The sequence below is a fragment of the Pantherophis guttatus genome, chromosome 1 (genome assembly GCF_059756535.1).
Source record: "Pantherophis guttatus breed Tessera chromosome 1, ASM5975653v1, whole genome shotgun sequence".
Classification (NCBI taxonomy): Eukaryota; Metazoa; Chordata; class Lepidosauria; order Squamata; family Colubridae; genus Pantherophis; species Pantherophis guttatus.
Genome location: NC_142063.1, coordinates 100,051,101 through 100,063,821, shown reverse-complemented (window position 1 = coordinate 100,063,821; position 12,721 = coordinate 100,051,101). Strand labels below are relative to the sequence as shown.

Genomic DNA, 12,721 nt, shown 5'->3' with positions numbered 1-12,721 from the left:
AGCCTGCTGCCCAAACTTACATTTTTTTCTCAACCTTAGCAATTTTAACGTGTGGATTTTAACTTTCAGAATTGCTGGGGAATTCTGGGAGTTAGAAATCCACACATCTTAAAATTGCAGAGGTTGAGAAATACACACACAAATACACAGAGCAGTACAACAATTCAGTACAGATACGTTCGGAGAGAGAGGGGAAAAAATAGACCTACTACCGGTAGAAGACTCTAACCTTGCACTTAAATATTAGCAGTTCGCAACAACCATTGATGAAAGGCAACCGGCTAAAAAAGATAACGCAAAACAAAAGTGGGATAAATGTCACCAGAAGTCAATAGAGGCAAAAAAGCCCGACTGTTTGTAAATCGTGTAGCAAGCCCGTGTGTGAGAAATCATTTATTTTTTCCTAACTGGAACTACGTACAATTCCAGTGTTCTTTTTACACATAGTGTAAAGTGCAAACTAATCAATTCTCAGCGCTGCCTACCGATGGAGAAGCTGCGTTACCTCTTTCTTCTTCCTCTGCACGGCGAAACGACTACCGTTATCTACTACGCCGGAGATACTACAATCTACATACACCGCACTATACAAAGCGAATGAAAGAGACGCGCTCTTCCCTCTAGCTCCCCCCGTTCCACTCTCCAGCACCTCCCATCTCGCCCCATTTCAAGCATCCAACGCGCATGCGCACTCAAGATTCGGCCACGCCCCAGCTACGATTGAAAGGGGTGGCGGCTGTTAAGCGTGTTAGGATCAGAAACTCGGCAATCGGCTGCTCCGCCTTGGCGGTCCGAGCCCAAACCAATCGCTTGCCGAGTTCGCCGTCGTTTTCCATCATCTTTTCTGATCACGGAGCCGGCGCTGCTGCACGAAAGTGCCACGAACGTTTGGCCGAAATGGTGAATGGCGAAGCACCGGGTTTGGTGGGGGAGGAGAGGGGGGGGAGGGAGAGAGTGGGAGGGCTTTGGGGCGGCCAGGGGAGGGAGGGCTTTCGTTCCCCCGGAGCGATAGGTGTGACTCAGCACTTGGCCGGCTGAGATTGCAAAGGCCCAGATTGCCTTATTTTTATGGCCATTTCTCTCTCCCCCCGGCCCCATTTTGAAAGCCTTAAACCCGCTAGGAGTGATCTGCATGTCTCCCGCGTTCTTGGGGATTTCTTGTTCCGTATCGCCCGGTCCTTCCCTCCCTCCCCCCTCCTTCCTTTTTATTTTTGCACTCTCATCGGCCCTTCCCAGCAGACTTTTCTGCCGAAAGAAGCATTCGTTTCCTTTTTGCTTCGTTTTTGTTGTTAGTTGCGAAGTCGTGTCCGACCCATCGCGACCCCATGGACAACGTTCCTCCAGGCCTTCCTGTCCTCTACCATCCTCTGGAGTCCATTTAAGTCCACACCGACTGCTTGAGTGACTCCATCCAGCCACCTCATTCTCTGTCGTCCCTTTCTTCTTTTGCCCTCAATTGTTCCCAGCATTAGTCTCTTCTCCAGTTAATCCTTCCTTCTCATTAGGTGGCCAAAGTATTTGAGTTTCATCTTCAGGATCTGGTCTTCTAAAGAGCAGTCAGGGTTGATCTATTCCAGGACTGACCGGTTTGATCCCCTTGCAGTCCAAGGAATCTTCTCCAGCACCATAATTCAAAGGCCTCAATTCTTTGGCGCTCAGCCTCCCTTATGGTCCAACTTTCACAGCCATACATTGCAACTGGGGAAACCATAGCCTTGACTATACGCACTTTTGTTGGCAGGGTTTTGTTTTCTTTCGTTAATGTATCTTTAATACATTGAGTCGCTCGAGTAATCAGAAAAGACTTTTCTAAGTCGCACCTGAAGTTGTGCTTTCGCACCTACTTTCAAACCAATACAAAATAAGGCTGTTCTTCTTTATTCTTCTATACATTTCTTTAAATTCAGGACCCCACTTAAAGGAAGCGGCTCCCCACCCCAATTTTCTCACCCTAGCTCTGTCCCTTGTATTAACTAACACAATTCCCCATACACGTGTATAATGAGTCAGCGTTTTGACATAACTTCTGTTTCCAGCCTTTTGCTCAATTTGGTTGCGGAGAGTAGAGAAGGAGATGAGCAGATCCAAAATTTTACACACTGCTTCCTAGTTATGCAGAGAGCCCTTGGGGTGTCACAAAATAAAATCGGACAACAAAAGCCTATTAAGCCAATTTAGCACAGCAGATAAACGTATCAACGAATATAAGAACAGTATAGTTACATGCAGTAGATAATATAAATGCTATAGAGATGCGTCTTAGTGAAGTCTGTGGCATTAAATTAAAACAGTCGAGTATAAGTTTCTCAGTTTCAAAAGGGGATATAACTTAAAGTACATTTTAAATCCTCACAGTGCAGTCTTACAAATAACCAGAAGTAAATTTCATTTGCCCATACGAAGAGGTGTTATGCAAGTAGTTAACAACACATTTTTTCTTTTCTTTCTTTCTGATCAGTCACTAGATGTGCAATACTTTGTTCTTCCTGAAACTGAAAGCAAAACTGATTTTTTACCTAGTTAAATTACAGTTTTAGTTTATAGACCTCCACATGCAAATTGGAAATCTGGGCTTATTTCTAATTATATTTTTGAAATGAACTGTTGGATATTACTTTAGCAAACATTTCCATGTTTGCCTTGATTCATAATACTGTGTTTTGAGTTACATATCCACGCTGTAAATCTTCATGTATTATTTCCTTTATGATGCTTCTTTCAACCCATCTTTTATTTTTCCTTTGTCAAGATTTGTTTCCTGCACTTCTTAATAAAGCTTAATAATTATGAGTGATATACTTCCATGTATTGAACAAACCAAAGATAGTATTTAGTAATGATGTGCACTATCCCCAAATTGGAAAGGTTGCTTGAATTTGATTCAGAGCATACTTGATATGGTAATATTGTAAAGAAGCCGTGCTTTTTTTGTGGTATTGCAAGGTGCTGCCAATAGGTATGAGAATTTTCACACAGAATCTGAAGCTGGAAAAAAACTTTCCTGCTTTGAACCTGCATACTGCATACCTCCACAAGTTCATTCATCCCTATCTTGAAAAGAAAATTACTTATTAAATGTCATACAAAAGTCCTATTTTTCCATATTATTTTTCAGTTACAAAAATGATAATCCATAGTAAGAATGAGATTTTGTTTTAATTTTTCCTATTTTAATGGCAGTAATATTAATGGATTCCTTTTGTTCACTTTAGTTTCGCAACCAATATGATAACGATGTCACTGTATGGAGTCCCCAGGTATTGTTTTTGTACTTCTGTTTTTCTTTGTATGTTTCCTTCGCTCACCATTTGAATAATCAAAGAATTTAAATTTTACTTTGAAAGCAAAAGTAATAAGATATTTGCAGATATGTATATATGTGAAATGTGTTCATTATAGTAACAACCTGCACGAGCCATTTAGAGTAACATGCATGAGCCATTTATACATAAGAGAACTTTCTCAACTGGAAAGTAGTTTATTGGGCTTTCTGTGCTAATAGCTATGGGAAATGCAGCTTAGCCTGCTTACAGTTGCTTCTGTGATTCTAAGCCCAGGAGTATGAGGCCACTGATAATAAGTTAATCATTATAGTCTGCTGTTTGCTAATTTCAGAGATAGTAAGGGATATCTGCATAGATTAAGAATTTGGCTATCTAAATTGTGGCCTTAGAGGGAATCTAAGTGTAAGAATGCTGTACTTACATTCTCTTTTAAAGTTGTGATTAAAATTATGTCAGATTGAGCCAGGTTTATGGAAACCATAGTTTGTTGATTAAACCAGCAGCCCCCAACCTTTTTGATACGAGGGACCGATTTTGGGGAAAACAATTTTTCCACAGACTGGCAGCAGGGATATATGTTTTGCACGCTACCTGCACATGCACAGATGACATTTTGTTCGTTTGTGCGGCCTGGTTCCTAACAGTCCAGGGATTGGGGACCCCTGGATTAAACCATAGTTGGCAAGATGCACATAACATTCAAATCCAAACAAACCACATTATGACTAAGAATGATGTAGAAACCAAAACATTAACTCTATTCCTCTTTCCCTGCTTTCATCTATTGAATAGTTTTGAAAAACTCTACCAGTGCTGTGTCATTTTTTATTGGTCTGATAAAGGTATTTGTCATACTATGGAATTTAGTGTGTGTGCTGTACTCATACAGGTCATCAGAAATCGTTACTAATTTGTGCTCAAATATCCTGCAATTTTGATAAAGCTAATGTTAAGTCTTCTGTCATGGAATGGAATATTTTTTATTCGCTAAACATGTTAAGTAACATTTGAAGGCGCAACCATTGCAATGAAAGACGCAAGACTAACGAAGTGTTATTAGTTGTAACTCATTGACTAATTTGGAGTCAGCATCGCTCTCTCTCCACCCAGCCTGCCTCAGGTGATTGTTGTGGATGTAAGTAGGACGATAAAGCCACACACATATATACATATATGCTGTGAGTTCCTCAGGCATTCATTGTTTGCTTTCTTACTATTGCAGGATGCACACCTCATTTGCACCATCAGCATGTTCATAAGACTATCTTGTGTTTTTAGGGTCGAATTCATCAAATAGAATATGCAATGGAGGCTGTCAAACAAGGATCTGCAACTGTTGGGCTAAAATCAAAAACCCATGCTGTTTTAGTTGCCTTAAAGGTAAACTCAAGAAGAAAGCCAGTTTGTTTTTTTTAAAGCATATGTGATACGTAAAGTATTATAATATTCACAATCTTAAAGTAGTTTTTTGCGATCTAAAAAATATATCTGTTGGCCACGAAAAAAAATGTTGTTTTTGGTTTGTAGGGTCAAGAGCTGAGAAAGTCTGTTCTAAATAAATACTGTATTTAGCTTGAAAATACAATATTTTAATTATTGTACACTACTGTTTGCCTAGTACTAGGTGGGGGGAGATAAGTGGGACATAAATTATTATAAATATGGAAACATGAAATGTTACAACAATATTTTCAGAATAAAATGACAGGCAAGAGCCAAGCAATTTTGTGGGGCCAGTGAGAGATCATGTGGCACAAGCATCAGGTATATTACTTGATTATAAATGCAATCAAGAGAGCATTGCAAATTTTTGTTACAATAAGGCTATATGTGCTATGAATAATAGATAATGGTTCTATTTCCAGCAGTAAGGACCACATAGTTTTTCCTGGAGAAAACAATGTTGGATATTATTATTTATTATTATTATTATTTATTAAATTTTTATACCGCCCTTCTCTCGAAGGACTCAGGGCGGTGAACAGCCAGGATTAAAATACATACAATATGAAAATTAAAATAATTTAAAAAATAATTAAATCAATTAATTATTGATTAATCACTTAATATTATCAATTAATTATTGATAATATCACTGCACAGGCTGCTTTCAGGTTCTCAATAGGTGCATCCTTACTAGGCCTCACGGGTGAAATGCTCCCGGTTCGTACCGGATCGCCCGATCTGGTAGCGATGGCGGCGGGTGGTTCGGAGAACCGGTAGCAAAAATCCCTGCCCGTGCCCAGCTGAGCCGCGCGATCATCAGAAGCTTTTTTTCTTTTAAATGCCTCTGACAATCCAAGCTGAGTTGCCTGATCGGCAGAGGTTTTTTAAAAAACCCTCTGACGATCAGGCAACTCAGCTGGGATCGTCAAAGCCTTTTGAAAGCATTTTTTTACAACCTCTTCGCCGAAGAGGTTGTAGTAAAAATGGTTTTAAAAGTAAAAAAAAAAATTGGCCACACCCACCCAGTCACATTACCCCCCCAAGCCACGCCCACAGAACCGGTAGTAACAAATTTTAGATTTCACCACTGCTAGGCCTGGTATGTAGGGACAGGAGGCTAGAGATGCAGTTACAAGTATTAGTTTGCCGAGCAAAGACAGACACAATACTTTTGATCCTTTCACTTGCACTATTAGGGATGTACTACATTTATTGATTTGGTAACAGAAAGTTAAGACTTCTCTAGAATGTTCCATTGCTTTCTACACAGTGTCAAATTTCCTTCCAAATTACACTGCACAGAGATGGTTTGCAGGCTTTTGGAATCCTGTGAATTAGAAGCCATTTAAGTCATCATAAAATAATTGCGTAAAGCAGCTCCTTATGTTTACATAAGCAGTAACGAGCTTAACAAACTTTAACATACCTGTTTAAAATACATTTATTAATACAGTGAATTAAAATATTATTATTAATATAGTGAAATTTCAATCCAATGGGCTTTAGACGCAATGAATAAAATTTCCACCATATTGTCATTTTATGTGTTTTTCTGAAATGGCATTATATACAAAGTGTCAAGTTCTGCAATTATTTACAAATTATATAATTGGTGTCATTTGCTATTGTTACTATAGATTATATACTCTGGTTTAACAGACAGAGAAAAATAATGCATACTTTCTCCCTTCCCCCCCCCTTCCCCCCAAATTGTCATGTTATAAGTGTATGATTTATAACTGTTACTTTGGATATGTCGTTTAGAGGGCACAATCTGAACTGGCAGCTCATCAGAAAAAAATCTTGTATGTTGACAACCATATTGGTATTTCCATTGCTGGACTTACTGCTGATGCAAGACTCTTATGGTAAATTTGGAAGTTGATTATTTGATTGATTGAATATGGACTTGTTTTAAGTTTATAAATATACACGGAGTGGGTTTGTATCTGATTCCTAATTCAAGCCTTTGGTTCCTGAGACGGTATCCATGTTTCTCCATTCTTAACCTTGTCTAGTGCAATTGCTGCATACCATAACCAGGTCTCCTAATAAACTATTGCTGAATTTAAGTATATGTATGACATTTGTTCTTAGTCATTTGTGAAGATTGTGACAGCATTGTATAAGAATAGTAGTGGGGAATATTAATTCCACTGCTCCGTCCATAAGTCACTGAAAACACTGAGGAGCTGAGAGTATGCCTGATTGTAATTCCTGCTGCAGAAATAGGAAACGTGGAACATACTTGCTAAAGAGCATCCAATAATTTCATGCCAAAATGAATTCATTCCCTTTGCCTGCCCTAACTCTTTTGCAATCAAATAGTATTATATACAAGTAAAATTTCTATTGAATAAATCTAAGAAGTGTTGAAGTTACAAATGGAATAAATTCTGTTTTACCCCTGCAGCAATTTCATGCGTCAGGAGTGTTTGGATTCCAGATTTGTATTTGACAGGCCTCTTCCAGTATCTCGATTAGTGTCTCTGATTGGAAGCAGTATCCTTTTTTTCTATGTGATAATCATTATGGGTTTTTCACAGCTGCCAATAGATTTAACTGTTGGATAATCATCTTACTGCAAAGGACTCAGCTAATTATTTTATAAAATAGCAATAGTAATAGCATTAACATTTAGACATATATACTGTTCCATAGTGCTTTACAGCACTCTCACAGTGGTTTATAAATGCCAGCCTATTGCCCCCAACAATCTGAGTCCTCATTTTACCAACCTTGGAAAGATGAGTCAACCTGGCAGTTACTATTACTTTTAAAGAAAGTGAGTCAATACAGGGAATTAGGGACAGTTCACTTTGATGCTAAAAATCTACTCCAATTGATTGAAAACCTTAGCCACGTAATAGCATAAGAAAAGTTGAATAGTAAAATGAGAATTTTCTGGATTTTAGAGCAAATTTATCTATTCAGGCAGTTTCACCCACAAATTTTACTATGATATTACATAATTTGCATGAATTAAATTTTATCCCATTCAACACAGTACTATTTTAATATTGCCTCTTATTTCAAAAATTTCCATAATAGTTCATACAGCAGATGTCGAACATTCCTGTTGAGTATTTTGGATTTTGTTTAAACCAGAATCCCGTGATTTTTTTAAAAAGTTTATTGGAGAGGAGACTGAGGGCAAGATTATTTTCATATTCTGGTGATTATATTAAATTTTATGAATAAAATCCAATACCAGTCTTCCGCTGATGGAACTTGAATGACCAGTTACTGCTATTTTCCATTTGTGTCCTACATCTTTATAACCTGATTGTGGGACTGGGGTGGGAGTTGTTTTTTTAAAAATCTTGAAAAGAGTACATGAAAGTTTTCATAAGAAAGTGTAAATGTGTAAACCAGCTTTTTGAGATGTATTCCTCAGCTTGTTTAAGAAACACAGATACCAACGCAGCGTTATGGAAGAAGACCATATGGCGTGGGACTTCTTATTGCAGGCTATGATGTAAGTGCATCATCTGTGGGAGACATGTACAGTATATTGTATGTTTTCTGGTTATTTTCCCTTCCTAGTGTAAACACAGTAAAATCACAGCAAAGTGGGTTCAGAGTCTTCTGTGTCATAAAACAATTTAAGTAATTATAAACATTAAATAGGCAACTTGGATTTGGAACTTCTTGCAAGATAAATTTTAGTTTTAGTTTATTATTCGCCAGATATTTAAGAATTGGTTTCTCATCAGCTCCAGCCAGAATTGACAATCCTACATAATATTTCAAACTGTTTTGGAGCATCAAGTTCTTTAGAAGATTTTTTTTCCCAAGGAGACTGTTGTTTCAAACGTGAAAGGAGTTGTTTTAAAAACGCTTGAACTAATTTTGCATTCGAAGTGGGGAGTTTTGGAAAGATTGCACTTAAAACAGTTCATAAGGAAATGTGTTGAATGCCCCCAATAGTTGGATTATTACTGTATTTTTTGTTACCTCTTGCAAGCAAACAGCAAGAAAAAACTGTTTTTTTCAGCTTCAGCACAGGCTAATTAGTACAAGTTGATTGGATAGGCCTTCCGACTCTCAGCTGATTTGCTCTCAGCTGTTTTGCGCAGGGCTCTGCTGCTTGCTGCAAAGAGGTAAATTGCTGGAGCAGATTTTTTTTTCCCTTGTGGTAATCAAGCTATGCTGAAAACGAAACTGAAAGTAAAGCAGGCTGTTTACTGTTTGCTGTAAGGCAAAATTGCTCAGAGGCAGAGGGATATTTCTTTTTCTTCTTTTCCTCACCAAAAAAAGTAGTCTTATACTTCAGTGCGTCTTAAACTCTGAAAAATACGGTAATTACACTGTGAAACAGCTGGAAAAGCATATATTTTTATCTGGGTGGTGGGAGTGAAACACTGTATGTAAGCTGTCTGATAGATTCCTTTTTTTAAAAAAAATGTCATTTTAATTTGTTAGGATATGGGCCCCCATATCTTCCAGACTTGCCCTTCTGCAAATTATTTTGATTGCAAAGCAATGTCCATTGGTGCAAGATCCCAATCAGCTCGAACGTACTTGGAACGACACATGACCGAGTTTTCTGACTGTAAGTGCAGTGTCTTTGAAGTATACTATATTTTTAAAGATTTCTGCTCTCTCCACACATACGGGGTGTGTGTGTGTGTGTGATTGCGATTGCTGAACAGTTATTGTCATGTGATGAGGAAGTTGAAAGTGTGTTTAATCAAGTCAGCCCAGAAAATACAGCATTTCTGAACCAGTCATAAATGTAGTTATTTTGCAGGTAACCTGAATGAATTAGTGAAGCATGGACTTCGTGCTCTGAGAGAGACACTTCCTGCTGAACAAGATCTAACTATTAAGGCAAGGCTGAGATTGTTTTTTCTTGCAATTCAATCGGTCTGAAACACGGTTAATAGTAGTTATAAACATTGTGGAAGAGTGACACATTTATTTTTGTAAAGCAGAATCCAAATTTGTAATTAAGCATGCATATATAAGTATGGAGAGATGCGCTTTAAACATTAAAGTAATCTGAATCACCAACTCTATGTAATATATAATATTAAGGAAATGTAAATCTGAGGAGGATTCTAAGCAAGTTTAAAGATTTAAACATCATTACTTCTGATTCAGGATTTCATGAAATGGAAGTTAAGAGTAGAAATCTGCCCCCCGTTTTAATACTATCACTTCCAGTATCTTGCAAAATATGTTTATGTGACTTCAGGTTCATCAGTTCCATAATAAAGACCTACCAGGAACTGTTTTTCTAGTTACAAATAACACTGATTATGATAGGCAAAACAATTCTAAGAATGAGTTTCTTATAGTCAGCAGTAAAAGATTTATCAGAAAATGTTCCATGGTTCATGAAGATGATTGTTTATTATACACCAGTGGTAGGAGATTATATTACATTCCAGTTTCCCAAACATTGACTCTCAGCAACCCCAGCAATACCCACAATCAATAATTGTGTTATTAGATTTTTTATTAGATATTTATTCCACTTTTATATAATAAATAATGCTCCTTCCTCCTAATTTCCCACAATTTCTTCCCCCCTTCCCTCCCCCCCCCTTTTTTTTTACAATTGTCATTTTACAGAATGTTTCTGTTGGGATTGTTGGTAAAGAAATGGAGTTTACAATTTATGATGATGATGATGTAGCACCATTCCTGGAAGGTCTGGAAGAAAGACCACAGAGAAAGGTAGGCAAATCTTACAACAACAACAAAAATCACAGCTTGTAAGTGTCTCATTAGGCTATTTTTTCCCCTTTGCTATATTTGCTTATCTCAAGTTTTTTTTTTTCAATTTTGTAAATCAGTAGTTGGATCACATTGTGAGACTTTCCATTCTGAGGACTTGCTAGATTGCCCCGTCCTCTGAGATTAGATGACTGGTGATCTAAGAGAATGCCTTTGGAATATGATATTCTGCCTATTTAATGCTCTCCTCATGATAATTTACTCATTTGACACTTAAAAAAAACATTTATTTAAATCTTTTTAACCTGACCAGTAAGCTTTGGATTTTAATTTCTGCAAAAAATTTATTCCTCTCTTGCTCTTTCAATGATTCCTCTAAGTGTAATGCAAACACATTTTCCCATTTTTTCTTTTCCTATGCCCAAAGCAGACTTTTAGAAAAAGTGGGAGAATTGGTTTCTTTCCATATATACATTCTATTGGCATATTAAGTAAATTGGACATTTTGCTTAACAGACCAAATGATTATTTTTATATTTATGCCCTACACGTAAGTATTTCAAATGTATGTGTGTGTGTATCTTACAAATGATAACACTGAAGCTATAACACATAAATGAGCCAATTAAGAAGTGTAGAAAACACGAATATTTGGTTTTTCTAGGGATTGGGCTGTTTTATGAAATATACAAAAGGAACAAAGCATTTAAAAATACTGTATATCAAACCAATTTTTGCCACTGATCTCTGTTGGATTTTTAAAGCAGAAAAAGTGGAGTATTGAAAATCTCCCTGCCTATTTATTACTACACTAAATATTGAGACACTGTATTTGTAGAATATTTTGTGAGCTTTTTTCCCCCACAGTGACGGTTATCTTTATTTCTTTTACTCTTTTAAGCCTGCTCAGCCTGCTGAAGAGACAGCAGAAAAGCCTGAGGAACCAATGGAGCACTAAATGCACTGCATAACATGGGTTACTTCAGAGGGAATAGTGCGAGGAGCATTATTTGTATTGTGGTAACTTAAAGATTCAAGGCATAATGTAGTGATAAAGCACCAGTGTTTGAAATGAATTACCAAAAATAAAAACCCTTATGTTGGCAGAAAAAAATAACTGACCACTTCTATTAAGAAAAGATGTCATTTTCTAGAAAAGACTGAAATACTGTTTTATATGAAAAAGCATGTTGCTTTTATGTTGTAAAATCATCTCTGAAATAAATTTTTCTTTTATGAAAAATTATGTAACTTTTCTGTACTCCTTAAATAAAAAAATGTATACAATATCATTGGATCCCATGCTTATGGAATCCTATACCTATGTCAATATTTTTAGATATTATGAATCTCATACTAAGTTAAATTAGAATGTGTAATCTATTTGTAACTATCAAACCCGTTGAAAATATAAAGTGGGATCCAACTAATTTAAAGAAATTCACAGAGGAAGATTTTCACCAGGGATGTGTAGAATTGATTGGGAGACAAGACTGGCTGATCTTAAGAGCCACTAAGTTATATCACGGTGTTGGAGAGAGCTTCAAGCATGAAGTGTGGAAGTAGAACAATCTCAAAACTTGCTGTAAAAAAGTGGATTAAAGTTTGTAAAATCCGTGGGTTTGGAAATTAAACTTTTAACACTTTCCGTGGTGTCTGACAAAACCTTTGGTTGCTATAAAACAGAACAAAGTAGAGTTCAATTTAAGACTTCAGATAATTTATACTGTGTAACCTTTCAAATGAATTCACACCTGGGCCTTCGAATCATTTGATTCCTGGCAACTGCCTGGACCAGTTTTCAGTCATGTCTGCTTTCGGGTCTTCTAGCCTGATGTCCTAACCGCTATACCAAACTGGCTCTCCATACCTAGGTATACAATTTATACACACATTCTGTATCCGTAGGACATTTTTTAAAAAGAAGGTGGGGCTGTTATATTGTGCAAAATTTCTAAGGGCGGGGGTGGGTGGAAGCAGCTATCTTGTTAAGGAAAATCTGGTTCTTTAATAAGCCAGGTTTATATTAATGGTCCACCTAAGTAGCCGGAATGTAAACAATTGAAATGGGGCACTTAACAGATTCCAAGGAAAATGTATAACAAGTGACCAGAAGTCCAGTTGCCTCCTGAAAAAGCACCTTTGGGACAACCATGACCTGGATGACTTGAGAATCTCTACAGACTTTTAGCTATACAATTTGGGATGAACACGCTTTGAATGGTGCGGGAGTAGGAATGGATTTCCAGAGGAAAAATTGCAGACTACAAGAACCAGGAGAACTACTCAGGTGGCCCTGAGGACAC

General features: G+C 37.2%; 1 protein-coding gene across 1 annotated transcript; it reads left to right on the top strand.

The window, feature by feature from the left end:
• Window positions 1-684: 684 nt before the first annotated feature.
• Window positions 685-11,661, top strand: PSMA1 (proteasome 20S subunit alpha 1). Its single transcript, XM_034417002.3, has 10 exons — window positions 685-900; window positions 3,213-3,257; window positions 4,563-4,664; window positions 6,495-6,598; window positions 7,144-7,232; window positions 8,138-8,208; window positions 9,156-9,285; window positions 9,484-9,563; window positions 10,311-10,415; window positions 11,317-11,661. The coding sequence occupies exons 1-10, from the start codon at window positions 685-687 to the stop codon at window positions 11,371-11,373; spliced, it is 999 nt and encodes a 332-aa protein (XP_034272893.2). The 3' UTR covers window positions 11,374-11,661.
• The last annotated feature ends 1,060 nt before the right edge of the window (window positions 11,662-12,721 follow it).

Bases quoted from the DNA above. Each gene is read 5' to 3' on its own strand.
- PSMA1 (XM_034417002.3), top strand. From the start codon at position 685: ATGCGCACTCAAGATTCGGCCACGCCCCAGCTACGATTGAAAGGGGTG. The intron at 901-3,212 runs GTGAATGGCGAA...TGTTCACTTTAG, and splicing joins ACGAACGTTTGGCCGAAATG to TTTCGCAACCAATATGATAA. The intron at 3,258-4,562 runs GTATTGTTTTTG...TTGTGTTTTTAG, and splicing joins TCACTGTATGGAGTCCCCAG to GGTCGAATTCATCAAATAGA.